The following is a 25887-nucleotide window of genomic DNA, read 5'->3' on the forward strand; positions in this document are numbered from 1 at the left end:
TGTCATTTGGTGTTCGGATCGAAGTCCATTCTGAAAGTGACCGATGTGCTGGGCCTGTGCCCTGTATGTTCTTTCTCCTGACTCTTCTTCTATGGTGCTGAAGTGAATGCCCATCTGAGATCAATGATATATACAGCTTTGATACTGCCAATGACTGTACTACATGTTCTCTCGCCTATAGCTTGTCTTCTTTACGGTGGTGAAGACTCTGTATACGCTGGGCCACAGTTTGTCTTTGATCGCCCTCACAACCGGGAGCGCCATTCTCTGTCTATTCAGGTGAGAGTCCCAAAAGACACCCTATTTCCTATATAGTGGTCAAATGTAGTGCATCATATACTGTAGGAAATAAGGTGCTATTTGGGAAACAGTCTTAGTCACTCACTGTAGAGAGAAGCAGCAGGGTGTTGTCACACAGCAGAGATCCTCTGATAAATAATTTCTTCCACTCCCTCTATAGAAAACTCCACTGCACGCGGAACTACATTCACCTCAACCTGTTCTTTTCCTTCATCCTGAGAGCGGTGGCAGTCCTTGTGAAGGACGACATCCTCTTCTCTCGCAATCAGTGCTCTGAGCAGCCTTCGCTGGTGAGTCAGGTTGTTCATCAGCCTGTATACCTCTGGTTCTTATAGATCATTTGACAATTCCAACTGATATGTATTGGTGTAGATGTAGAGTTGACGTTGGAAGTTTAAATGCACTTTAGGTTGGAGTCTTAACTCATTTTTCAACCACTCCACAAATTTCTTGTTAACAAACTATAGTTTTGGCAAGTCGGTTAGGACATCTACTTTGTGCATGACACAAGTACTTTTTCCAATAATTGTTTACAGACATATTATTTCACTTCTAATTCACAGTATCACAATTCCAGGCGGAAAGTAATCCAGTACATAAATTATGGCTTTAGAAGCTTCTGATAGGCTAATTTACATCATTTGAGTCAATTGGAGTTGTACCTGTGGATATATTTCAAGGCCTACCTTCAAACTCAGTGCCTCTTTGCTTGACATCATGGGAAAATCAAAAGAAATCAGCCAAGACCTCAGAAAAAAAATTGTCGACCTCCACAAGTCTGGTTCATCCTTGGGAGCAATTTCCAAATGCCTGAAGGTACCACATTCATCTGTACAATTAATCTGTACAGAAAATAGTACGCAAAGTCAAGGTATTGGAGTGGCCATCACAAAGCCCTGACCTCAGTCCTATAGAAAAGTTGTGGGCAGAACTGAAAAAGCGTGTGCGAGCAAGGAGGCCTACAAACCTGATTCAGTTACACCAGCTCTGTCAGGAGGAATGGGCCAAAATTCACCCACCTTATTGTGGGAAGCTTGTAGAAGGCTACCCGAAACACAAGTTAAACAATTTAATGGCAATGCTACCAAATACTAATTGAGTGTATGTAAACTTCTGACCCACTGGGAATGTGATGAAAGAAATCAAAGCTGAAATAAATAGTTCTTACTTTCTTTCTACTATTATTCTGACATTTCACATTCTTAAAATAAAGTGGTGATCCTAAGACAGGGAATTGTTAATAGGATTTGTGAAACGGAGTGTAAATGTATTTGGCTAAGGTGTATGTAAACTTCTGACTTCAACTGTATTTGTATAGATTTGCTATGGAACATGTTTCTTTCACTTCTTTGAAATTGAGGTACGGAATTCATTTTCCGCTGGACACATTTAGATTCTTGCTCCTTCAGTTCACTCCGATTGTGTTGGTGTGAGCATATTTTAGACAAAGATCCGGGAAGGACAGGGAATTCAGTTTCCATATAGATACACTTTGGTTATTTGTGTTGAGTGTCCTGTAGTTTCTCTTTGTATAGCAGCACAAGTGATGTACTACAATGTTGTTCCAGATTGGATGCAAGGCGAGCCTGGTGATTTTTCAATACTTTATCATGGCCAACTTCTTCTGGTTGCTGGTCGAGGGCCTCTACCTCCATACGCTTCTGATTGTCATCTTCTCTGAAAATAGACACTTCATTGTTTATCTTCTCATCGGCTGGGGTAAGCTAGTCATGACTATATATCCAATGTATCAAAAACAGTGAGGAACATACAGTACATCCAATCCATTTATGCTATGAGATCGTATTCAGTGAATTCTCCATCTGTATTTCAGGATTCCCAACCGTGTTCGTTTCTGCATGGGCTATAACAAGGGTTTATTTTGAGGATACTGGGTAAGTCACCTTGGAAAGCATAAATGTACATGGTTGGTAGGATAGTGGATTCTTTTCATGTGTGATTGCCAGACAGGGCCGTGCACAGACATTTCGGGGGCAGTGCTCAAAATAAGGGCAGCCCCCTCCAGCCGGCACCCCCAAAAAAAGAAAATCGGACTAATATTTTCTGGTACAACACACTCACTCATCAAACATTGTAAGCAAACCAGTGACTCCTAGGCCTGGGGACAACCAGAGAGCGAATGATGATGTAGGCTAAATATGCTAGCTAGTTAGGAATGCTGTCGGGAGGGGGGGGAAAAAATCACTTGATTTGAGTGTGTTCTGCTGCTGACATCTGCCTCTTACTAACAATCAGTCAAATTGCCCCATTCTTTCCTGGTAGGATGCTACTATTGAAGTTGGATCTGTCATGAGTCTCATTCACTGTTAGGGGCAAAGAACGGGGCAATGTCTCCCCACCGGTGGCTACTGCATGCAAGTCAGATGAGTGTGGTCTTTGGGGAGGGGGTGTATTTTATCAGATTCAAGAGTTTATGAAATTACCTAATTTTATACGCAATTTGTTACGGGCGGGCTGGGCGCCTGCAAGCTGACTTTGGTCAGTCGAACAGTGTTTCCTCTGACACATTGGTGCGGCTGACTTCAGGGTTAGGCGAGCAGTGTGTTAAGAAGCAGTGCAGCTTGGCGGGTCATGTTTCACGTCTCGACCTTCATCTCTTTCTAGCCCGTTGGGAGTTGCAGCATTTGGTCGTAAGGTCGTAACTACCAATTGTATATTATGATCAAATGTGGGGTAAAATAGGGAATATTATTTATATATATATATATATATATATATGTATATATATATTTTTTACATGTTTTATATATTTTTTATAATAACATGTAAATGATCGATGAGCTGCGTGGGCACTTTTTCATAAGAGGGGAAAAGGGCAGGTGTTTGGGCACTGGTTGAACCCAATCTGTGCCTGTTGCCAGACTTAATGTAGATGTGCTGTTTGTCTTGGATTGCATGAAATAATTTGATTGTGATTATAAAGTTAATGAAGCATTGGCAACCTTTTGTCATTTTAATGTATTTCTCAAATCAGTTTAAACCAGTTCAAAGTGCTCAATCAATCAATCAACTGTATTTATAAAGCCCTTTCTAAATCAGCCGATGTCACAAAGTGCCTAAAACCCCAAACAGCAAGCAATACAGATGTAGAAGCACGGCGGTTAGGAAGAACTCCTTAGAAATGCAGGAACCTGGGAGTGCTGTGCTTAGGTTAGTATGGCCAGGGATGCATGGCACGTGTTGACTAACATCTTCGTATGGGTATCATTTCCTATTCCTTCAGATGCTGGGAACAGAATGATAACCCAATCCCCAAGTGGGTGATCAATGTACCCATAGGCTTCTCCATCATGGTGGGTATATATCATTTATCCTTCTCGGTTGCTGCTGTTTTAATATCCTTTACCACATGCAGGATCAAACCCCTGCTACATCCCAAGCATTAACTAAACAGAATGTGTCCAGGAGATAAGTAAATGCCACACAGAGGACATTCCCATCTGTCATGTTAGGTAGCCAGCGCATACTGGGGAGCTGATAGGACTGTAACGGCAAGAGCATGTTAAACCGAGAGACTCTGCATGCGTGTGAATTGATGCGGGCTTGGATGTAATTCAAGGTTGAACTAGCTTTATCAAACTGTCATTGTATTTTACAACAGGTGATTTATATGGGACGATTTATATGGAACTAAGTACTGTCGTCTTATCTGATTCCATACCATATCCCTCAATGTATACCAACGCTGGTTATGGCTGAGTTAACTGCCCTTAAAAAGAACTGCAGTAACCAAATTTCACTAAATAAATCAAACAAACTCAATATATGTTGACTGGGTTTCCAGGTGAACTTCCTCCTGTTCATCAGTATTATAAGGATTCTGGTTCAGAAGCTGAGGTGTCCTGATGTGGGTGGCAACGACCAGTCACAATACAGGTATGTGTTGTTGTGCTCAGTCAGTCACAAAACAGGGAGACCTATGTGTTACTGCACTCAGGCAACAGACCATGAATACTCAGTGTCAACATTCCTGAACGGAGAAATGAAATGCTCAAATGTTTCAGCATGCCTTTGTATGTCACTCTGACATATGGTATTTTAGTTGACTTCTCAAGCAAAAGACATAGATATGTAGCCTATTGTTCTATTGTGCAAATTGTACACTGTAGAGTGACACTAGATTCGGCTAAGCTGTAGAGGTGGTCAGCACAGCACGTATTTGCCTTCAGGGAGAAATATTCCCATCTTGTCTGAGCGGATTTAAGGGCTGAGAAGCGGCTGGCGACGCAAAGACTGGATGAGCTGCTGTCTACTGCTACAGGAAAGTCCACCTTGGTTGGCACTTAGCAGTCAGGGCCCCTTCACGATTTAGGATGTGTCTGAAATGGCACCCCATTCCCTTCATAGTGCACAACTTTTAGTGCCCATAGAGCTCTGGTCAAAAGTAGTGTACTATGGGTTACTCTCACAGCACCGCAAACAACATGGGGCCCTCAAAAGGCTCTGACTGCATGTGTGGGTATGGATGTGCGTACATAGACCCACGAGCCACTGTGGCCCCTCATGATTAGTTTAGATTTTTCTGTGGCCCCCACCCCCAAGTTGCCCATCCCTGCCTCATGCTCCCTATCATTTAATGGGTAAACACCAACGTTTTGTGGATGTATTAACAACAATTATTATGAAAATATACACTGAGTATACAAAACATGCACTTTCCATGACCGGCTGACCAGGCGAATCCCGGTGAAAGCTATGATCCCTTATTGATGTCACTTGTTAAATCCACTTCAATCAGTGTAGATGAAAGGGAGGAGACAGGTTAAAGAAGGATTTTTAAGGCTTGAGACAATTTAGACATGTGACATATGTGCCATTCAGAGGGTGAATGGGTAAGACAAAAATATTTAAGTGCCTTTGAACAGGGTATGGAAGTAGGGGCCAGGCACACCGGTTTGCATCGAGAACTGCAATGCTGCTGAGTTTTTCACTCAACAGATTCCCATGTGTATCGAGAATGGTCCACCACTCAAAGGACATCCAGCCAACTTGACACAACTGTGGGAAGCATTGGAGTTCACATTGGCCAGCATCCCTGTGGAATGCTTTCGACGCCTTGTAGAGTCCATGACACAACTAATTGAGGCTGTTCTGAGGGTAAAAGGGGTGGTGCAACTCAATATTAGGAAGGTGTTCCCAATGTTGGCTATACTCGGTGTATGTGATTGTAAAACAGTGTAGTCTGTAGGTCCCCTCCATAGAGTGTCTCTGTAATATTGTGTGTCTGTTTTCAGGAGGTTGGCCAAATCCACTCTCCTGCTGATCCCCCTGTTTGGCATCCATTATGTTGTCTTTGTGTCTCTCAATGAATCCATGGAAAATTATAAAATCTTCTTTGACCTTGCTATCGGATCCTTTCAGGTAAAACGGATCCTTTTTGGATATTTATCACAATATCACAATATATTTAGGCATTTTATATTTTAATATATTTGGGGCATTTTTGTTTTGGATTGTTTCTGGTTGTTTCTCATTTTGAAGATTTTCTGTTGCTGTTCTGTTGACAGGGCCTGGTGGTTGCCATCCTGTACTGTTTCTTAAACAGTGAGGTAAGCTCTCGCCTTGATTGCTCTTAATTGCATTTTATTCTGGAATGAATAGGTTGCCTTGGGCACTGATGGCCCAGTTAAGAAGACGCACAACAGCGTAAATGATTAGTGTTGAATCAGTGTTGACAAAGTCTTCCTTGGCACAAATTAGGATAGATGACAAGCAATGTTCAGGCTTTTATAAAAGCTGTTGTGTACATCATTGTAATTGACCTCAAACTCGACAAGACGGAGTAGCTCCGCGGTTGACAACTCCAGTGCCCCCCCCCCCCCCCATGGTGCAAAGAACGTTGCTGTGACCCTGGACTACACCCTGTGGTTCTCTGCAAACATCAAAGTAGTGACTCGCTCCTGCAGGTTGATGCTCTACAACATCCGTAGAGTACGACCCTACTTTACACAGGAAGCGGCGCAGGTCCTAATCCAGGCACTTGTCATCACCCGTCTGGACTATTGCAAACTTGCTGTTGGCTGGGCTCCCCCGCTTGTGCCATCAAACCCCTGAAACTTGTCCAGAATGGTGCAGCCTGCCTGTTTTCAAGCTACCCAAGTTCTCCCATGCCACCCCGCTCCTCCTCACACTCCACTGGAAGGCCATGGTACTTTTCTACGGAGCAGCAAGAGGAACTGCACCTCCCTACCTTCAGGCTCTGCTCAAACCCTACATCCCAACCTGAGTACTACGTTCTGCCACCTTTGGTCTCTTAGCCCTTTCACCCCTACGGGAGGGCAGCTCCCGCTCAGCTCAGCCCAGTCCAAGCTTTTGCCTGACTTGGCATCCTAATGGGGGAACCAGTTTCCCCCCTGAAGCTAGGACAGCAGAGTCCCTGCCCATCTTTCAAAAACTGAAAACCTACCTCTTTTAACAATATCTTAAATAATCCCACAGCACCCCCCCCCCCCAAATATACAAAACACAAACACATTTGTGAACTAACACTCACACTTGACTTTTTTCCCCCTTACTAGCTCTGACTTGGCTGGTTTCAACTTTATTGAGGAAAAATTTACTTGACAGTGATAAATGTACAAGTGTAAATTATGAGATATATATAATATTTAAAGGTATTTTGTTAGCAGTTACTACAAATGTTCATTTTAATTGTTGTCTGCTTTGTTTTCATTGTAGTAAAACGCTGAGTACGGCATTTAATAAGAACATTTATACCATTTAATGTAGTGACAGATGTGGGCTAGTTTTCCCTCTGTGCTAAAAGATTTCCCTTGCTACTTCAGGTTCAAGGGGAACTCAAGAGAAAATGGCGGAGTATATGCCTCAACTGCCATATGGCCAGAAACTACACCCAGCACAACACCTACGCCTCCAGAAACGGCTCAGAGAACATGGCTCAGTTCCAACGTAATTCTCGTGCTCAGTCCTTCCTGCAGTCAGAGACCACTGTAGTGTGATGGCTGCGTGTAAAAGAGGGATCGGTCTCCATTAAAACGCTCTGGAACTCTGGTATTGGCCTAAATACACACTACAGCACGCACAGCCTACAGTTGTGGGCACTAAAAAGTTAGCTTGGACCACGGTATTGGCAGAAAAATTGGCATAATGGCACTCTAAGATCTTCTAATGGGTTTGTCACTAAAACCTGGACCCCGGTGCAGGGTTTGAATTTATTTATTTTTTATGGCAGATGGCGTAACAGGGTATTTTTGAACAAATATGAATCAATTGGGCTATGCTGCGTTAATGTCAATATTTGTAATAATTGGTTTAAGTAAACATTTTCATTACTGGATGTCAAGGAGAAGTGCTCTGCATGGCTCTTAAATCTTTATCTCTCTCTCCCTCTCACTGTAGTAAAATGGATTTCACTCTGTGGTTAACGACCAGAGATGCCTCTGCCTATACGCCCACTGTTCCACGGCCACTAAGGTGTCCCCAACCCAAAAAGGAAAAAAACTAAGGAACTCAGTCGGGGTTTCAACTTACTGTTGAGAGTTACAAAGTAGAATACACAAGTTGCAATTTAGAAATATGGTCATGTATTGCAGTTTGCCACTTGTCTTGTCAGTCACTGACAGTCACCCAATTATCCCAGCTATGTCAGCTCAATTCTTTAGATAGCTGGGTAGACATCTTTTCTCAGCAATCTAAACCCTGTAGTAATCATCACCAAATGACAGACTGGGCATGTAGTGTGCCGAAGGGCCCTGTCCTCCAGCCCCCCTCCCCCCATTTGATTTTGTAAGTTACTCTCACTCATATCATATGAACATGACATAAAACATGGCAAAATGTGTAGAATTGCAAGAAATTAGCTTTAAAACGGTAAAATGTTCTCTTCACCTCAGATAATGTTGTAGTTTAAAAAAAAAAAAGTTCATGCAATTCTACTCCTTTTGCTATGGGGCAGAGATAATTGTTCAGGTTCATAGGTAATATCCTTCAATTCTACACGTTTAGTCATAGGGTGGACTGAATTGTTTGCAGTTTTTAATAGGATATCTGAGTGAGAGTGACTAACAAAATCAATGGGTCCCCCATGTTCGGTAATTCAACCATGATTACGACAAGTTTAGATCGCTGGCTCGACTAGTTTACCAATCTAAAAAACTTTAGCTGACGTGGGATAATTGAGTGACTGTAAGAGACCAACTGCTGATGCAGAACCACATTTTCGAAATTGCACCTTGTGTATTCTGCTATTCTAACTCTCAACAGTAGGTTTGAGTTCCTTCATTTTTTAAATGCTATATTAGCCGAGCTGACTGTGGTCCTAGTAAATCCAACGCAATGTTGTCAAAACATGATTACAATGAAACTAGGATTGTCAGGGCAAGGATGTGTTTTAGTTATACTACATGTGTACATTTTACATGTTGCTTTGGGTTGCCATCGAAAGGATTATAAAATAAGATTCTTGTTTTTGTTAACACAGGTTTTCTGCATCAGTTGTCTAAGAACCGTAAGAGTAGGGCTTAGAGGAGGTGAACGACCATTGTGTACATAAGCGTATCTTGACCTACTGCAAAGTACTGGTATGTCATGTTTGCTGAGTTATTACTCAGAATTATTTTCTGCAAAGACCATGAATGTTATACCACATGATTGTGGTGTAGTGTTGCATCAAGTGTTGCATCATGTGAATGTAATTTCCCTCTGTCTTTTACAGTATGCTATTTTTGTTTTCATTCGTCAAGGCAATCAACCAAAGCCTTCTCTGATTTAAGTTATACAGCTGTGTTGTCCATGTAAATGTTAACTCGAGGCATGAGTTCTGTGGTAGATAACTTAAATGCTCCAGTCTGGGATGCTATACACCCATCCACCCGGCGTACCAGACCGTGATTTCAGGTGCTTAGTGTAGATATGAAAGAAAGACAGGAAATGAATGCTGATTAGCTTGGCTTTTTCCTCAGAAGTGTTTTCACTGAGAAGGTGACAATGTTTAGACTTGAGGTCACATAAGAACAAAACCTTGGCTCCAACATTGAAATCTTTTGTGTTCAGTAAAAAATTATTCCCAAAGGTTATTCCCTGATCACCTAAGATATTTCAGACGACCTCATGTATTTGCCATGTAAAATACTGCCATGTAAAATACTGTGTTTTTTTGGGCATGTTTGTCATTGATGTACAGTAGTCAATCAAAATGTTAAGTGCCTAATATTTGCTATTTAATCGTAATTATTTATTCCACATCCTATTGCTATGTCTGCTTCCCAAATGGCACACTATTCCCTACATAGTGCAACAGGTTTAACCAGCTCTGTTCAAAAGTAGTGCACAAAATAGGAATAGGGTATAATTTAGGGCGCATCCTATGTGTATATTAAATGCCATAGCTTTGATGAACATTAGTGATGTGTCCTTGTCTTGATTAGCCTGAATGTTTGTCTGTTTGTGTTTTCATGTCAACAACTTGTCACTCATTGTCAGGCTAAGTGCCATACGCATTGTCGTTGGTTTAACATAGACAGCCGTGGAGTTGGCAAGAGCACAAACAGATTTGGGACTAGGCTACAAGGCTGTATGTCCTTATGAGAAGAAAATGTTTGCCTCTTTCCATTAGCTGCATTCTCACCGCTATACCCTCCCACCACGGGGAGCCATTTTATAAGGTTGCATAACATTTTTATATATTAGCAACATGCTATTGAATGATGCTTTGTTTTAATGTCTGGGTACATGTATGTCATGAGATCATGATGAGTAAACAATTCAGCACCTTTTATGACTCATCTCGTCATTGATGAGGCTTGGCCACATGAACTCATTTTGAAGGGCACCACCAAGGTCATTTCCGATGCTAATACCAATGACTATTAATAGGTAGAAGAATCCCTAAAGGGCTTGTTGCGTGGTAAACAACCCAAATGGAGAGAGAATAAAAGTTAGAGGAAAGCTAATACAATCAAGGAGATCCCACTACGAGGATATTTGTTATAGCCTATGTTTTGCTGTTACTGATTAAACCTTGTCCTTTCTGCTGGTTTATAGACTCCGCTAAGAGCTCTGGGTTACTTTCCAGATATGTCCCAAATCACCATATTCCCTACATGGTGCACTACTTTTGACCAAGGCTACTCGGCTCTGGTCAAAAGTAGCATACTATGCAGGTAATAGGGTGCCAATTTGGGACGCAGGCCAGGATGCGAGGACGCAGGCCAGGATGCGAGGACGCTAACTGAACGTGTTGCTGACTCAGAGACGGGGATCTGTGGTGATCTGAGCTGACATAGCTGCTCTGGGGCGGAGGCAGCAGCACTAATTGGAAGAGAAGATGCTGTCCAAGAAGGAACCACTGATCCACACTGGATTCACTCTATTTCTCTACACATCCTGATTGTCATATTATACCCCTATTCTACCATTTGGCATATGAGAGGATGGGATATGAGAATTATGAGTGGGTTTAATCACGTCTTCAAAACGAGAATCTGTAAATTACTATCTTGTCAAAATATTTGTACCAAAACTTTTAAGAATGAGAGGCCTCAGGCTAATGGTGTTACTATGCATAGATTTGAGCCATACATGGAGATCAAACAGTTGTTTTGTTATACTTCCTCCTCAAAGCTGTTAAGAAACCTCCTCCTTACAGCTTGAGGGAGCCTCCCAGATCACTGGCTCCACTAATGGATTGTTTTGAGTAGCAGAGACCACGCAAGGCTCCTCTGGAATGATTGCAAACAAATGCGAGTGAGCATATGAGGGACGTGACAAATTCCATCACTCAAGCTTATCGGCACTAGAGGTAAAATGTTACATGAATTATGTTGCCACGAATAAGCATGAATTATTTCATTCTCTCAAACTACACTGAACAAAAATATAAACGCAACATGTAAAAGTGTTGGTCCCGTGTTTCATGAGCTGTAAAAAAAAATGTTACAAAAAAACATTCCATACACACAAAAATCTTATTTCTCTCAAATGTTGTGCACAAATTTGTTTACATCCCTGTTAGTAAGCATTTCTCTTTTGCCAAGATAATCCATCCACCTGACGGGTGTGGCATATCAAGAAACTGATTAAATGGCATGATCATTACACAGGTGCACCTTGTGCTGAAAGGCCACTTTAAAATGTGCAGTTTTGTCACACAACACAATGCCACAGATGTATCAAGTTTTGAGGGATTGTGCAATTGGTATGCTGACTGCAGAAATGTCCTAGAGAATTGAATGTGCATTTCGCTACCATAAGCTGCCTCCGATGTCGTTTTGGGGGGGGCATATTGGAAATGGCCATCTGGGTGGTAATAGAAAATGTCTGCAATGGCACTATAGCCAAAAATACTTATTTACACAAGGCAATGTTCAAATATGACCTCAATATCACCCCCATGAAGGTCTTAAGATGGCTTTATGATAATAATACTTTTCTACATTATCGTTGGGGTTGATTTAGTGAGTAGATTACATTACAAAGTCATGTTGATATTGTTTGGAATTATTTTACCCTATGATACCAATACCCTAATATATTTAATATGCCATCACTAATTCATTCTAATTAACTTAATCATTATGACACACCCCTCACTATTGTCATTGGTTGCACTAATTGCACTGTTTGTCTACATAACCTGGTTCAAGTATTCATAACATTACCCTGAAGAAGGCACAGTGATGCCGAAATGTTGGTAAATAGTAAATCCCCAATAAATTACTGCGAGTTTATATATTTATTTTGATATTTTATAGTTTATTCGCCGTTAGTCAGCACCTCCACACAAACACATTTTTCTGGGTGTGCGCCAGCTCATGTTTTTATATTCCTCTATTTTCTTCTAACAGGAAATCAAAATGGCAGCCATTTTATCAAAATGGCTGCCCTGGTTAATTGACAGGCATCCCAAACATCTTAAAATGTTCCTTACGGTATCTAGTATTAGTGTACCAAGTTTGATCATTTTATCATGAAATGGGTGTATTTGGTTCTTATTCGCTGGACTTGATATATTATGTCAAGAAATTGGGCCAGGCTATGAGCAATGAGCAAGATAGTTGTCGTTTGGATCAGAAATCCTGAAGCAGTAACTAGAAGAAATTCTAAAATATGATCTCCACCTAAACCACTCGGTAGGAGCCTCTGCTACACAAGAGTGGCTCATTGCCCTAATGGGCAGATTTATAGCATGTTTATTTATAGCAGCATAATCCTCCTGATTAGATCATAGAGAAGGGATGTGTTAACATGTTTATGGGGTTCAGTCAAGGAGCAGATTAGAATATCTGAGTCCCAAATGGCACCCTACTCCCTAAATAGTGCACAATAGGGAACTTTGTTAGCGAATAGGGTGCCATTTGGGATGTCGAAAATCTCTTTCCACACGAGGGAAGAAAGCCTAGCCTATGGTCTGTGCTGTAGGTTGTTTGTTCAGGCTCACGTTACAGAAACCCACAGTAAATGAATTGAACATATTAACTCAGCCAATCACAGAGCTATTAAAGAGCCATCCCCTGTGTTTCTTTTTTATGTATGAGGTAAACAAGCTCAAATAAATTGTCATTCAGAAATGTGTGTGGAGAACAGTGAGGAATCCCTGATGTTATTACCTTTGGATTTGATTGTTGCCTTAGTGATGAAATGTTCACCTTACAGTACAAAGTTGACAACTTGAAATCTTACAGAACTATACTGACAATTTGGAAGTACAATTGTTCATGACAAACTACACAATGTCTAATTTAGTTCTGGGTTCAACGGTTGAATTATTGAAAATACATTTGATATCTCAACGCCGTTCTGTGAATATGACTCATATAGTCTTTTTCAGAGTCATTTATGTAATATGGCTGTGGTTCCTTTGGATGGTATAAACTTATGTAAATGTAGCTGACATATACAATACAAGTTAACTGGCTTCCATCGCACCCCCACAATTCATTTCTTCAGGAGCAGGAAGAGGTAGGGTGTACCAGCCTGGTATCAACGGATAAGCTTCAGTCTGGTATGCTTTTGCAAAATGATATGTATCATGAAATGTGATGCATAAGTCAATACATTGCATTCAATGCGAAAAGTCTTTGAGAAAGATTTGCAAAAATTACTGTATAAAATAATGTATATACTGATCTATATTGTATGCAAAGAAATTGGGAAATTATATTATTTTATACTAATACAATTGCTCAGAGAATTAGATTTTCTTTAATTCAAAATGATTGATTTCAATACCTCACCTTGCGAGGTAACGGCACTGAGCCTTTTTCTGTAATGTTGTATTAGTTGGAGAACACGTTGGGAGGCATCTTAAACCATTTCCCGTACAGAACCTTTCCAGATCCTTGATATCCTTCGTCTGCGCTTATGGACTGCCCTCTTCAAATCAAACCACAGGAGACTGAGAAAGATGGCCATTCGAAAATGTTGATGATGTTGCCAATTAACAATTTCTTTGTGGATTTTGATGTGTGCTTGGGGTTATTATCTTGCTATGTGACAGATTTCATTCTTTGAAGGCTCTGAGTTTCTTAAACAGCAAGAACTTTGTGTCTAGTGGAAGTAAAAAAATGATTTTTCAACCTTTTTAAACCTTTGAAAACTGCCCCCATGAACCCCAATTATGTCACTTCCTGTAATTGCAGGAAGCTGAAATTCCTGCGATTTCATCTCTCTCCCTCTCCCTCCTTTCTCCCACATTCACCTATATCTTCTCTCCCACCTCCACAGACAGGATATTGATGCATACTATAGATATATGTCAAGGAAATGTATACATAAGTTGGTGATAAAACTGCAATGGGTAAATTGGTGTAAGACAGACAGACAGACAGACAGACAGACAGACAGACAGACAGACAGACAGACAGACAGACAGACAGACAGACAGACAGACAGACAGACAGACAGACAGACAGACAGACAGACAGACAGACAGACAGACAGACAGACAGACAGACAGACAGACAGACAGACAGACAGACAGACAGACAGACAGACAGACAGACAGACAGACAGACAGAAATATATATCCACTCACAGACAGACAGACACATACACAGTGTTATTTCCATGACTGACCAGTTGACCAGGTGAAAGCTATGATTCCACTTGTGTGTGCGTGTGTGTGTGTGTGTGGGGGGGGGGTGTACTCAATGCATATCTGGATGTAGGCATACATTTAAGATATACAATACACAAAACCCACATTCCATTAATTAAATAATTGTAAATAATTTTGCGGAGGGGGCACACTGACTGGACCAGGCAAAGAGTCCCCCCCCCACCCCCCACCCCACCCTATTCTCCCTAGTAAGTGTTTCCTTCCAAGGCGCAGGCACGGTGTGAGTGCAGTCAGTATCATGCAGTGGAGGATGTGAGAGAGTTTAGAGAGGGACACACACAGCAATTTATTTGATTTTAGCTGCCAGTGGTTGGCTGGACTCGCAGGAGTTGTGTTTGAGAATTAATTTTATAAAGCTATGTAGCCTATAGATTCCTTCTTGATGAATGAATAAAGAAAAACTTGTATCTCTGTAATACTAGTCACCTAGCAATTGTATGAAGTTGGCTTTAGCTAGCCAGCTAGATAGGTTCCCAATCTCTCAACCTCATAACTAGCTACCAAACCTTTTCAGGCTGTCAATCAAAGTAGAGTAGCTTGTCGAACTATCTTAGCTGGCATGCTTGCTGGCAAGGTTGGTAGACTTTAGAAACGCAAGCAATTACTAAATGCACTGAAAAATACTCACATTAATTTAAATATTTTACCCGGATTTTAGCAGAGACGCAGAGAAGCATAATTAGTGTCTTGGTAACGCTTTACATTACACTATGTAACTACACAGTAATAACCGTGGTAACAACATAGTAGTTATATAAGTCTTACTATGTTACTATGTAATTACAGGGTACTCCCCCCCCCCCATCGTCACATACTATGTGCCCCCTCTAAATGAATGTGTGCATGAAGCCCCTGTTCAAAACTGCTATGTTTACATGACTTCTGATTAGATTTCCAGGGATACACAACATCCTGAGATATATGTACAGTCGATGACTTCTTTCCCTTCATGTAGCAATGCTGAAGGTAAAAAAAAACTTCTCTACATCCCACCCTCCCCAACTGTTTCATGTTCTATTTGCTAATGATCACTGGAGGACAAGCTGAACCTAGCGACATAGACATAGAGACGTAGTCATGCATATGCAAATCTCTGTAATACATCACACAAGCCTGGAGTTGGGTTGAGGTAGTTTCCCTCAGCACCAGGTTTCATTGAATTAAAGGGCAATGGTTTTTGTATTAGTGCCAGTGCTGACTTTGATGTCCTCATCAAAGAGGAAAAAACGAACTCCCTCTGCCTCTAGCGCTGCTTTCACTAACACTGCTGATACCAAGGGGATGTGGTCTGCATTTCAAATGGCAGCCGCTTTCCTATGTAGAAACAGATAGCTACCTACCATAGAAAAATGTAAAATGTCATTGAAAATCCCCCAATGACGGATGTGGATTTTCTATGGCCTGGTCATCATAATTTTCTGTGTATATCCCCAAGAAGCACTTTATCTTCTCTCATCTATTTATTACCCTTTCACAACGGCTTCTGGAGGAGTGGCTCTGAATCAACAAACATTATTTGTATCTCTGTTTAATTCCTAGAACCAGACTTTCATCAGGACAAAAGTTAAAGGGGCTATCTGGGATTTAACAGCTGGATTATAAATAGCTATATACTGTATATTTTTTGCTGAATTCGTAACATATCATACGAAATGCATGATGTAGTACAGAAGTGGGACCCGTTTTGGCTCATGAGCACTACAAAACCACTTTGTTCCCCTATGTCTGCGTTCCAAACCCCACCCTATAAAATTTATAGTACACTACTTTTGAATAGGGCTCTGGTCAAAAGTAGTGCACTATGTAGGGAAAAGGGTGCCATTTTGGACGTACCCACTGCGTCCTCTACCTGTCAGTAAAATGTGGAGCGATAACATTGAAATGACTGTGAAAAGGCATCACTGGTGACAAGGGACTGCTGATGAGAGTGAAGACTCAGGGTAGACAGTCAGTGGCCATTGCAGGAAGGCAGTGGTGTCCTGCTCAGAACACACAGTGTGTGTGTCCCAAATGACACCCTATTCCCTGGTGCACTACTTTTGACTAGACCCCTATGGGCCCTAACCAAAAGTATTGCATTATAATGGGAATATGGTGCCATTTGGGACAGAGCCAGTGTACAAGTCAGAGGGTGGACGTACGGACACAGGCAAGCAGGGGCAGGCTGAAGGGGTCTCCGCAGTTTGCTCCTTGAGCCGTCTGTCACTCTGGTTTATCAGGCAGAGAGCAGAGAGATGACTATCTCCATCAATGGCCACAGCTCTCTAGCCAGCATCAGTCTAAACCCCTCTTGTTCATCACGGGCCTCTTGTCTGTTCTAATTAACCTCAACTCTACCTCATCAGCATATTTTGTAACATTAAACCTGGATACGAGAAACAAAGTCAATGCGCTGCAAAATTGAGCCAAATTGAGCCAAAGTAGTTCTGGCTCTTTTAAGTCATCTGAATATTCACCTTAATATCAGAACAAAAATACATCTTAGCAGCTGACTGTAAATAAATGATTTAATACAGTGACAAGATAGGCATTAGACTAGCCTTATTGCCAGTCTGTCTGTGCCATCGTGCCAACTCCTTCACTAATTTCCATTCCATGTTTGGCTTGACAATGACAGCATTGGAGATAGCAAGAATGCAAACAGATCTGGGACCAGGCTAGCATTATGGTAACACATGCCGCTTTCTCTTACCACTGTGACCTTTGTAATGAAGATCTCTTGATGACCTGTCAGATGAGTGGTATTAAGTTCACCTGAAGGGCTGAGAATGCTTCAAGGCCTTTTTGCGTTGGCAAAAATTCTGTCCTGACATTTTCCTCTTTCCAAATAGGATTAAGGCCATGTTGGTTGATACGTCAATGATTTTCCCACAAAAATCCATGTACATATCTGTTTTTCAATGCACGGGAAAAGTGAAGACATTGAAGACATCAAAAATATGAAATAACACATATGGAATAATGTACAGTAGTACCAGAAAAGTGTTGAACAAATCAACATATATTTCAGGCTTGAGATTCTTCGAATAGACACCCTTTTCCTCGATGACATCTTTGCACACATCTTTGAACGCATTCCAGCTTCACCTGGAATGCTTTTCCAACGGTCTTGAAGGAGTTCTCACATGCTGAGCACTTGTTGGCTGCTTTTGCTTCACTCTGCAGTCCGACACATCCCAAACCATCTCAATTTGGTTGAGGTCGGGGGATTGTGGAGACCAGGTCATCTGATGCAGCACTCCATCACTCCAATTATTGGTAAAATACCCCTTACACAGACTGGAGGGGTGTTGGGTCATTGTCCTGTTGAAAAACAAATGATAGTGCCACTAAGTCCAAACCAGGTGGGATGGCGTATCGCTGCAGAATACTGTGGTAGCCTTGTTGTGCCTTGATTTCTAAGTAAATCACAGACAGTGTCACCAGCAAAGAACACCCACACCATAATACCTCCTCCTCCATGCTTTACGGTGGGAAATACACATGCAGAGATCATCCGTTCACCCACCTGAGTCTCACAAAGACATGGCGGTTGGAACCAAAAATCTCCAATTTGGACTCATCAGAACAAAGGACAGATTTTCAGCATTCTAATGTCCATCGCTCATGTTTCTTGGCCCAAGCAAGTCTCTTCTTCTTATTGGTGTCCTTTAGTAGTGGTTTCTTTGCATAAAATCGACCATATAGACCAGATTCACACAGTCTCCTCTGAACAGTCGATATTGAGATGTGTCTGTTACTTGAACTCTGTGAAGCATTTATTTGGGCTGCAATTTCTGAGGCTGGTAACTCAGATGAACTTAACCTCTGCAGCAGAGGTAACCCTGAGGTCTTCCATTCCTGTGGCGGTCCTCATGAGAACCAGTTTCATCATAGCACTTGATGGTTTTTGCTGCGCTTGAAGCAACTTTAAAAGTTCTTGAAATGTTCCGTATTGACTGACCTTCATGTCTTAAAGTAATGATTGACTGTTGTTTCTCTTTGATTATTTGAGCTGTTCTTGCCATAATATGGACTTGGTCTTTTACCAAATAGGGCTATCTTCTGTATACCACCCATTCCTTGTCACAACACAACTGATTGGCTCAAATGCATTAAGAAGGAAAGAAATTCTACAAATGAACTTATAATAAGGTACACCTGTTAATTGAAATGCATTCCAGGTGACTACCTCATGAAGCTGGTTGAGAGAATGCCAAGAGTGTGTAAAGCTGTCATCAAGGCAAAGGGTGGCTACTTTGAAGAATCTCAAATATAACATATATTTGTTAAATACTTTTTTGGTTACTACATGATTCCATATGTTATTTCAAAGTTTTGATGTCTTCACTATTATTCTACAATGTAGAAAATAGTAAAAATAAAGAAAAACCCTTGAATGAGTAGGTGTTCTAAAACTTCTGACCAGTAGTGTAGTTCAAGAAAGGTCGTTCCAAATGGCACCCTGTTCCCTATATTGTGCACTACTTTTGACCAGAGCCATTTGGGATGCAGGCAGTATAAGATGAGTCTACCTTTTACACCCTCAACCACACACATAACGCACATCAGAAGTATAGGATGTATCAGTACATATTCTGCTTTATTTGACAGATACCATTATGGTAAAATTAAACCACTCTCAGTTTTGGAGTTTGGAAAAGATCAACATTGAATGCATTGATTGTAGCTATTTCAATATAAGATATTCTGCTCTAACTGACTAAAACATCAACATGGTACTTTGGGAAGTAACCACATCTCATCTTCTCAGAACCCACTCGGTTGCCATGCATACAATGTTCCCTATGGTGGTGGCTGTTGGCACTTTAAATCAGAGGATGGGCTCATAGTAATGGCTGGAACGGAATGGTATAAAACAATGTATTTGATACTGTTCCATTCATTTAATTCCAACCTCTACTATGAGTCCAGCTTTGGAGTTCTTCCACCACTGGCCACCACTACCCTGGTTTGTTCAACAGCATGACTAAAGCGAGCCTCTGTCTGTCTGTCTGTCTGTCTGTCTGTCTGTCTGTCTGTCTGTCTGTCTGTCTGTCTGTCTGTCTGTCTGTCTGTCTGTCTGTCTGTCTGTCTGTCTGCCTGCCTGCCTGCCTGCCTGCCTGCCTGCCTGCCTGCCTGCCTGCCTGCCTGTCTGTCTGTCTGTCTGCCTGCCTGCCTGCCTGCCTGCCTGCCTGCCTGCCTGCCTGTCTGTCTGTCTGCCTGCCTGCCTGCCTGCCTGCCTGCCTGTCTGTCTGTCTGTCTGTCTGTCTGTCTGTCTGTCTGTCTGTCTGTCTGTCTGTCTGTCTGTCTGTCTGTCTGTCTGTCTGTCTGTCTGTCTGTCTGTCTGTCTGTCTGTCTGAGTGTCCACTCTCAGTCCCTCATCTCCCTAATTAACTCTCATCCTGTCTGCACAGACGGAGGCTCCTCTATCCTGTCGCTCTCATCATAACACTAGTATGGGGCCCTCTCTCCCATGTAGTGTCCTGTGTGCCACTGCTTCCCACTACTCTCCTTAGTATCTATCGACCATGTCTGGGCCTGGTCCTCTCCTGCTGTCTGAGTCGTGCCCCGTGAAAAGGTCAGCCCAGAGCACAGCAGACTAATTAACAGGCACAGGAGGCTGAGGCTCACCTGTGGTACCACTGCACTTTCCTCAGTTTAACCAACAATGCAATAATTGGCAATGTCATTAAATACATGTACCAATAAAGAATCTCTTTCATAAACTTGCACTCAACTTTTGGGCTCAACTGTTGGGCTCACAGTGTCCAAGCACCCTAAGAGATTAATTACATTGTCAATCATTGTGTTGTTGGTTAAGCTGAGGAGAGACGGTGGTACGACGTGCGTCCTGTGCCGTATTTTTAAGTCATTACAGTACTTTAACAATAAATAAGCTCTTTTATCAACTTCCACTGTCCTCCATGAGATGCTTGAATTTCCTTTTCACTTCCGATTGCTCCTCAATCCATGCACCTCAGTTGGAGAGCAAAGACTTTGAGGCCAAAGTTAACAGGTGTTTGGTACATTGAGGCCAACATTGGCAGGTGGTAGGTATTGTTTGGGCAATGTACAAGCTGTACGTTACTGTATCTTCCATGAAATGACATACATGTGGACATTACAAGCATTTTGACTAATGCTTGTTATGCCATTGTGACTCTATTTTCCAGGTGTTGCGTTTTATTTTTGGCTATGAGTGTCTGTCTGTCTGTCTGTCTGTCTGTCTGTCTGTCTGTCTGTCTGTCTGTCTGTCTGTCTGTCTGTCTGTCTGTCTGTCTGTCTGTCTGTCTGTCTGTCTGTCTGTCTGTCTGTCTGTCTGTCTGTCTGTCTGTCTGTCTGTCTGTCTGTCTGTCTGTCTGTCTGTCTGTCTGTCTGTCTGTCTGTCTGTCTGTCTGTCTGTCTGTCTGTCTGTCTGTCTGTCTGTCTGTCTGTCTGTCTGTCTGTCTGTCTGTCTGTCTGTCTGTCTGTCTGTCTGTCTGTCTGTGTGTGTTGACTTCAGCAGTGCATGCAGCTCCCAGATGGCAGTGTCCATGCCAGACCATCTGTCTCCACTATGATGGATTTAGATCCACACCGCTCTACACCACATGGGTATCTGATCGACATGTCGGTTTTTCTAATCCATATAATACAATGAGGGATGGAGGGGGTTGAGGTGGAGGGAGTAGATGCTCCTCTCCTTCCTCTCACACCTCTTTATTTGACCTTTACCCCCACATAGGATAGGGAGAGAAACATTAGAAGTGAAGGTTAAACAAGCACACTACCATGCTGTTCTCATGTGTGGTGCAGGGATTTACTTCCCCCAATATCGACATTGTAGATATTTTTTGAAATAACTCCCACACACATGATTTTACCTACACATTTATTGTCAACATTTCATTCAGAAATGTCTTTATTTAGTACCCTCCTCCAAACATTTGTCCATCATCCAAGTCTTAAGTCATAAATTAATATATATATATATATCTCACTTCTTACATTATTCAGTCTCTACATACATGTACCATGCTCACTGCTAAATGATTCCTCTCATTGGTTATACTGTAATTCAAAATGGCAAATATTTTGTTCCTTGTGTGCTTTTGATAATTGTGCACATTGTGAACTCTTCAGGGAGTGAACAGTTCAGTGGTCCTCATTCGGAACTATAATTTTTGGTATCTCCAGGGAAAAGGGGGTTTTCACTGAACATTTGTCTCACCAGCTACATGAGGTGGAACATATACAGTAGGGGTTGGGGAATGTTTTAAATACTGGGAAGATGCACAATAGCAACCATGTAATCGCACACTACTTAGACATGGTTATACCTGCCTGGGACATTCTATAATAATAATAATAATATATGCCATTTAGCAGACGCTTTTATCCAAAGCGACTTACAGTCATGTGTGCATACATTCTACGTATGGGTGGTCCCGGGGATTGAACCCACTACCCTGGCGTTACAAGCGCCATGCTCTACCAACTGAGCTACAGAGCTACAGAAATTCACAGGATGACAGAAAGGACACACGATCAGTTACAAAGCAAACACTCTGTCATGGAGGAACTCGCTTCCTTTATGTGCAATCAGTGAACGCATTACCATGTTTATCTCACAGTAGCACAAGGATGACGCAAGTGAACTTTAGTATAGTGCTGTAGGTCGGTTATCTTTGAATGCAGCAGGTGATCATTATCAAAGTCTATTCTGGCGTCAATTTGACGAATGGCTTTTGTTAAGATTTGTGAAGTATTGTCAGCGTTATTTTGATGATATTTCACATTGTTTGTCTGCATAATTTCAATCTAACATTAATTTACTGTACATGAGACAAAGTATAGTCCTGGTGTGATATGGTGTCATCTAGTGGTGTAGCGGGGCTGACATTGAATGCAGCAACTCATCATTTTCAATTCCTTAGATCAGTGGTTCCCAAACCTTTTATAGCCCCGTACCCCTTCAAACATTCAACCTCCAGCTGTACCCCCTCTAGCACCAGGGCTAAACCTGCCACACACACACTATACGGTACATTTATTAAACATAAGAATGACGATGAGTTTTTGTCACAACCCGGCTCATGGGAGGTGACAAAGAGTTCTTATTGGACCAGGGCTCAAATAATAATATAATAATAATCAATAATTTTGCTGTTTATTTAACCATCTTACATATACAACCTTATTTGTTAATTGATAATTGATAATTACTCACCACAGGTTAATGAGAAGGGTGTACTTGAAAGGATCTACATAACTCTGCAATGTTGGGTTGTATTGGAAAGAGTCTCAGTCTTAAATCATTTTTGCCTGTATTTAGTTTTCATGCTAGTGAGGGCTGAGAATCCACTCTCACATAGATACGTGGTTGCAAATGGCATCAGTGTCTTAACACCGCGATTTACCAAGGCAGGATATTTTGAGCGCAGACCAATCTCGAGATCTGGCAGTTGCTTGATTAAATTACATTTTCACAGAACCTCACCCAAATGTGTAGCCCTGTTGGAAAATATAAATGGACTTTTTATTTGGCGTACCCCCGACGACGGCATTGCATTTGGGAATACCTGCCTTAGAGGCTAATTCATTGAGTCTATATGCCAAATATGTAGTCAATCTGACTTACTGTTCATGAGAAGAAGATTTTTAAAGTAATTTTAGCATTAGTATATGTGCTAACTTGCATCAATAGGTACAGTGCATCCATATTTGAATTCTCAAAACCATTAAAGACTGACGAAATTAGTCTAAATACAAAATCTGGAGTGAATCGGACATATTGTCCATGAGCATAGATGAATGCAGATGTTCAGCATTAGGGTTACATCTGCAAAGAATGAGTTGTTAATAGTTCCCTTGTTTTCTGAGATATCAATCTCAAACTGAGATATGTACCGTGGGCCTACAATTGGTGTTATTTGGATTCATGGTTCTTGAGAATACATTTTCAAAGTTTTTCCAAAATGTCCAAGATAAAAAATCTCTCCTGACGGACCTTATGGGTCCATGAGGCAAATTTGTTCAGCATAAAAAACAACACCTACAAAGTTCCATGTCTCTATGTCAAACTGGGTGGCAGATATGTGGGTTTCGGTGAGACTGCTTATAACAGCACCGCCAATCAGTGCCATTGTTTTTGATTAAGTTACTCAAGGCCTCTAGTTTCTGTGTGCCAAATTAGAAAAAAGTCTGTGCTTGAGTTTTTGCTGTGAATTTGCTGTGAAACCCTCATTATTGCATGGATTATAATCCAAAAATTCACACTGTAGGATTTTTTATGAATTTATTTGCAAATTATGGTGGAAAATAAGTATTTGGTCAATAACAAAAGTTTATCTCAATACTTTGTTAAATATCCGTTGTTGGCAATGACAGAGGTCAAACGTTTTCTGTAAGTCTTCACAAGGTTTTCACACACTGTTGCTGGTATTTTGGCCCATTTCTCCATGCAGATCTCCTCTAGAGCAGTGATGTTTTGGGGCTGTTGCTGGGCAACACCGACTTTCAACTCTCTCCAAAGATATTCTATGGGGTTGAGATCTGTAGACTGGCTAGGCCACTCCAGGACCTTGAAATACTTCTTACGAAGCCACTCCTTCGTTGCCCGGGCGGTGTGTTTGGGATCATTGCCATGCTGAAAGACCCAGCCACATTTCATCTTCAATGCCCTAGCTGATGGAAGGAGGTTTTCAATCAAAATCTCATGATACATGGCCCCATTCATTCTTTCCTTTACACGGATCAGTCGTCCTGGTCCCTTTGCAGAAAAACAGCCCCAAAGCATGATGTTTCCACCCCATGACTCACAGTAGGTATGGTGTTCTTTGGATGCAACTCAGCATTCTTTGTCCTCCAAACACGACGAGTTGATGTTTTACAAAAAAGTTATATTTTGGTTTCATCTGACCACATGACATTCTCCCAATCTTCTTCTGGATCATCCAAATGCTCTCTAGCAAACTTCAGACGGGCCTGGACATGTACTGGCTTAAGCAGGGGGACACGTCTGGCACTGCAGGATTTGAGTCCCTGGTGGCGTAGTGTGTTACTGATGGTAGGCTTTGTTACTTTGGTCCCAGCTCTCTGCAGGTCATTCATTGGGTCCCCCCGTGTGGTTCTGGGATTTTTGCTCACCGTTTTTGTGAGATCTTGTGTGGAGCCCCAGATCGAGGGAGATTATCAGTGGTCTTGTATGTCTTCCATTTCCTAATAATTGCTCCCAACAGTTGCTTACCTATTGCAGATTCAGTCTTCCCAGCCTGGTGCAGGTCTACAATTTTGTTTCTGGTGTCCTTTGACAGCTCTTTGGTCTTGGCCATAGTGGAGTTTGGAGTGTGACTGTTTGAGGTTGTGGACAGGTGTCTTTTATACTGATAACAAGTTCAAACAGGTGCCATTAATACAGGTAACGAGTGGAGGACAGAGGAGCCTCTTAAAGAATAAGTTACAGGTCTGTGAGAGCCAGAAATCTTGCTTGTTTGTAGGTGACCAAATACTTATTTTCCACCATAATTTGCAAATAAATTAATTAAAAATTCTACAATGTGATTTTCTGGATTTTTTTCTTCTCATTTTGTCTGTCATAGTTGAAGTGTACCTATGATGAAAATTACAGGCCTCTCTCATCTTTTTAAGTGGGAGAACTTTTAAGTGGGAGAACTTGCACATTTGGTGGCTAATTTATCTTTCAAAAGAACAATTACAGTCACAGCACATCTTACATGCTGCTGACAAATCCATTATCTTCTGTGTGTGAATGTTACAATCACAGTAACCATATTCTGTGAAAATGTTCTGTGAAGCATTTCTTATCGTTAGTTTCGGTCTACCATCTAATCAACTGGAATGTATAAACACAGTGATTTGATTTCACGTTTCGTAAGACTTTTAGAGAGAGCTTTCTCATTCATTCACTGTGTAGGATAAGGCTATTTTGTTGTGGTCACAGCACAGTAGATCATGCCCTTCCGACAATGTTGACGAGGTTGGCAGAATACTGTGACAAAAAAACGAAGACCCCTTTGTTGACGCTAGAAATGATTACTTCAAGGGAATAAGAAACGTTACCTCCTTTATGTTCACCAAAGATCTCACTTGCATCCCTAGTGGCCAAATAGGGTGCCATTTGGAACTCTACCTCAATTTATTCCCAACATCATAAGGCAATAGACAAATCCATGTTGCCTGGCAACCTACCACAAACCACAAACTCATGTCTTTCTACTTGACCACCCACACACAATGCAGCAGAGAAAGAGGCACCCCATCATCCTGTTATAAACACTGTCTCAGTCCTAAATGGCCCCCTATTCCAAATATAGGTCAAACATAGTGCATGTTATAGGGAATAGGGTGCCATTTTAGGACACAGGCAGTGGATATCATTGCTATCCAAAACTTCATGGTATGTCTAGATGAACAAATACACAGTCTACCAGCCTGCACAGCCGGTTCTCATCGTATCAATATCAGACTATGCAATGGAACACTTCCCACATTTTCATGGGCTTTGT

General features: G+C 41.6%; 1 protein-coding gene across 5 annotated transcripts in view; it reads left to right on the forward strand.

The window, feature by feature from the left end:
* The window catches only part of LOC124009981 (vasoactive intestinal polypeptide receptor 2-like), a 39929-nt gene extending 29876 nt beyond the window's left edge, over positions 1–10053 (forward strand). For 4 of the 5 annotated variants that reach the window (XM_046322256.1, XM_046322254.1, XM_046322255.1 and 1 more), the window contains 9 exons: positions 182–279; positions 461–590; positions 1869–2019; positions 2135–2195; positions 3545–3614; positions 4106–4197; positions 5556–5682; positions 5829–5870; positions 7107–10053. In XM_046322256.1, coding sequence (XP_046178212.1) covers positions 182–279; positions 461–590; positions 1869–2019; positions 2135–2195; positions 3545–3614; positions 4106–4197; positions 5556–5682; positions 5829–5870; positions 7107–7280 — 945 coding nt within the window. In that variant the 3' untranslated portion in view covers positions 7281–10053. The remainder of the gene's footprint in view (positions 1–181; positions 280–460; positions 591–1868; positions 2020–2134; positions 2196–3544; positions 3615–4105; positions 4198–5555; positions 5683–5828; positions 5871–7106) is intronic. The other variant, XR_006834345.1, reaches the window with a different exon arrangement.
* The last annotated feature ends 15834 nt before the right edge of the window (positions 10054–25887 follow it).

This window comes from Oncorhynchus gorbuscha, linkage group LG22, assembly GCF_021184085.1.
Source record: "Oncorhynchus gorbuscha isolate QuinsamMale2020 ecotype Even-year linkage group LG22, OgorEven_v1.0, whole genome shotgun sequence".
In the NCBI taxonomy this organism is placed as follows: domain Eukaryota; kingdom Metazoa; phylum Chordata; class Actinopteri; order Salmoniformes; family Salmonidae; genus Oncorhynchus; species Oncorhynchus gorbuscha.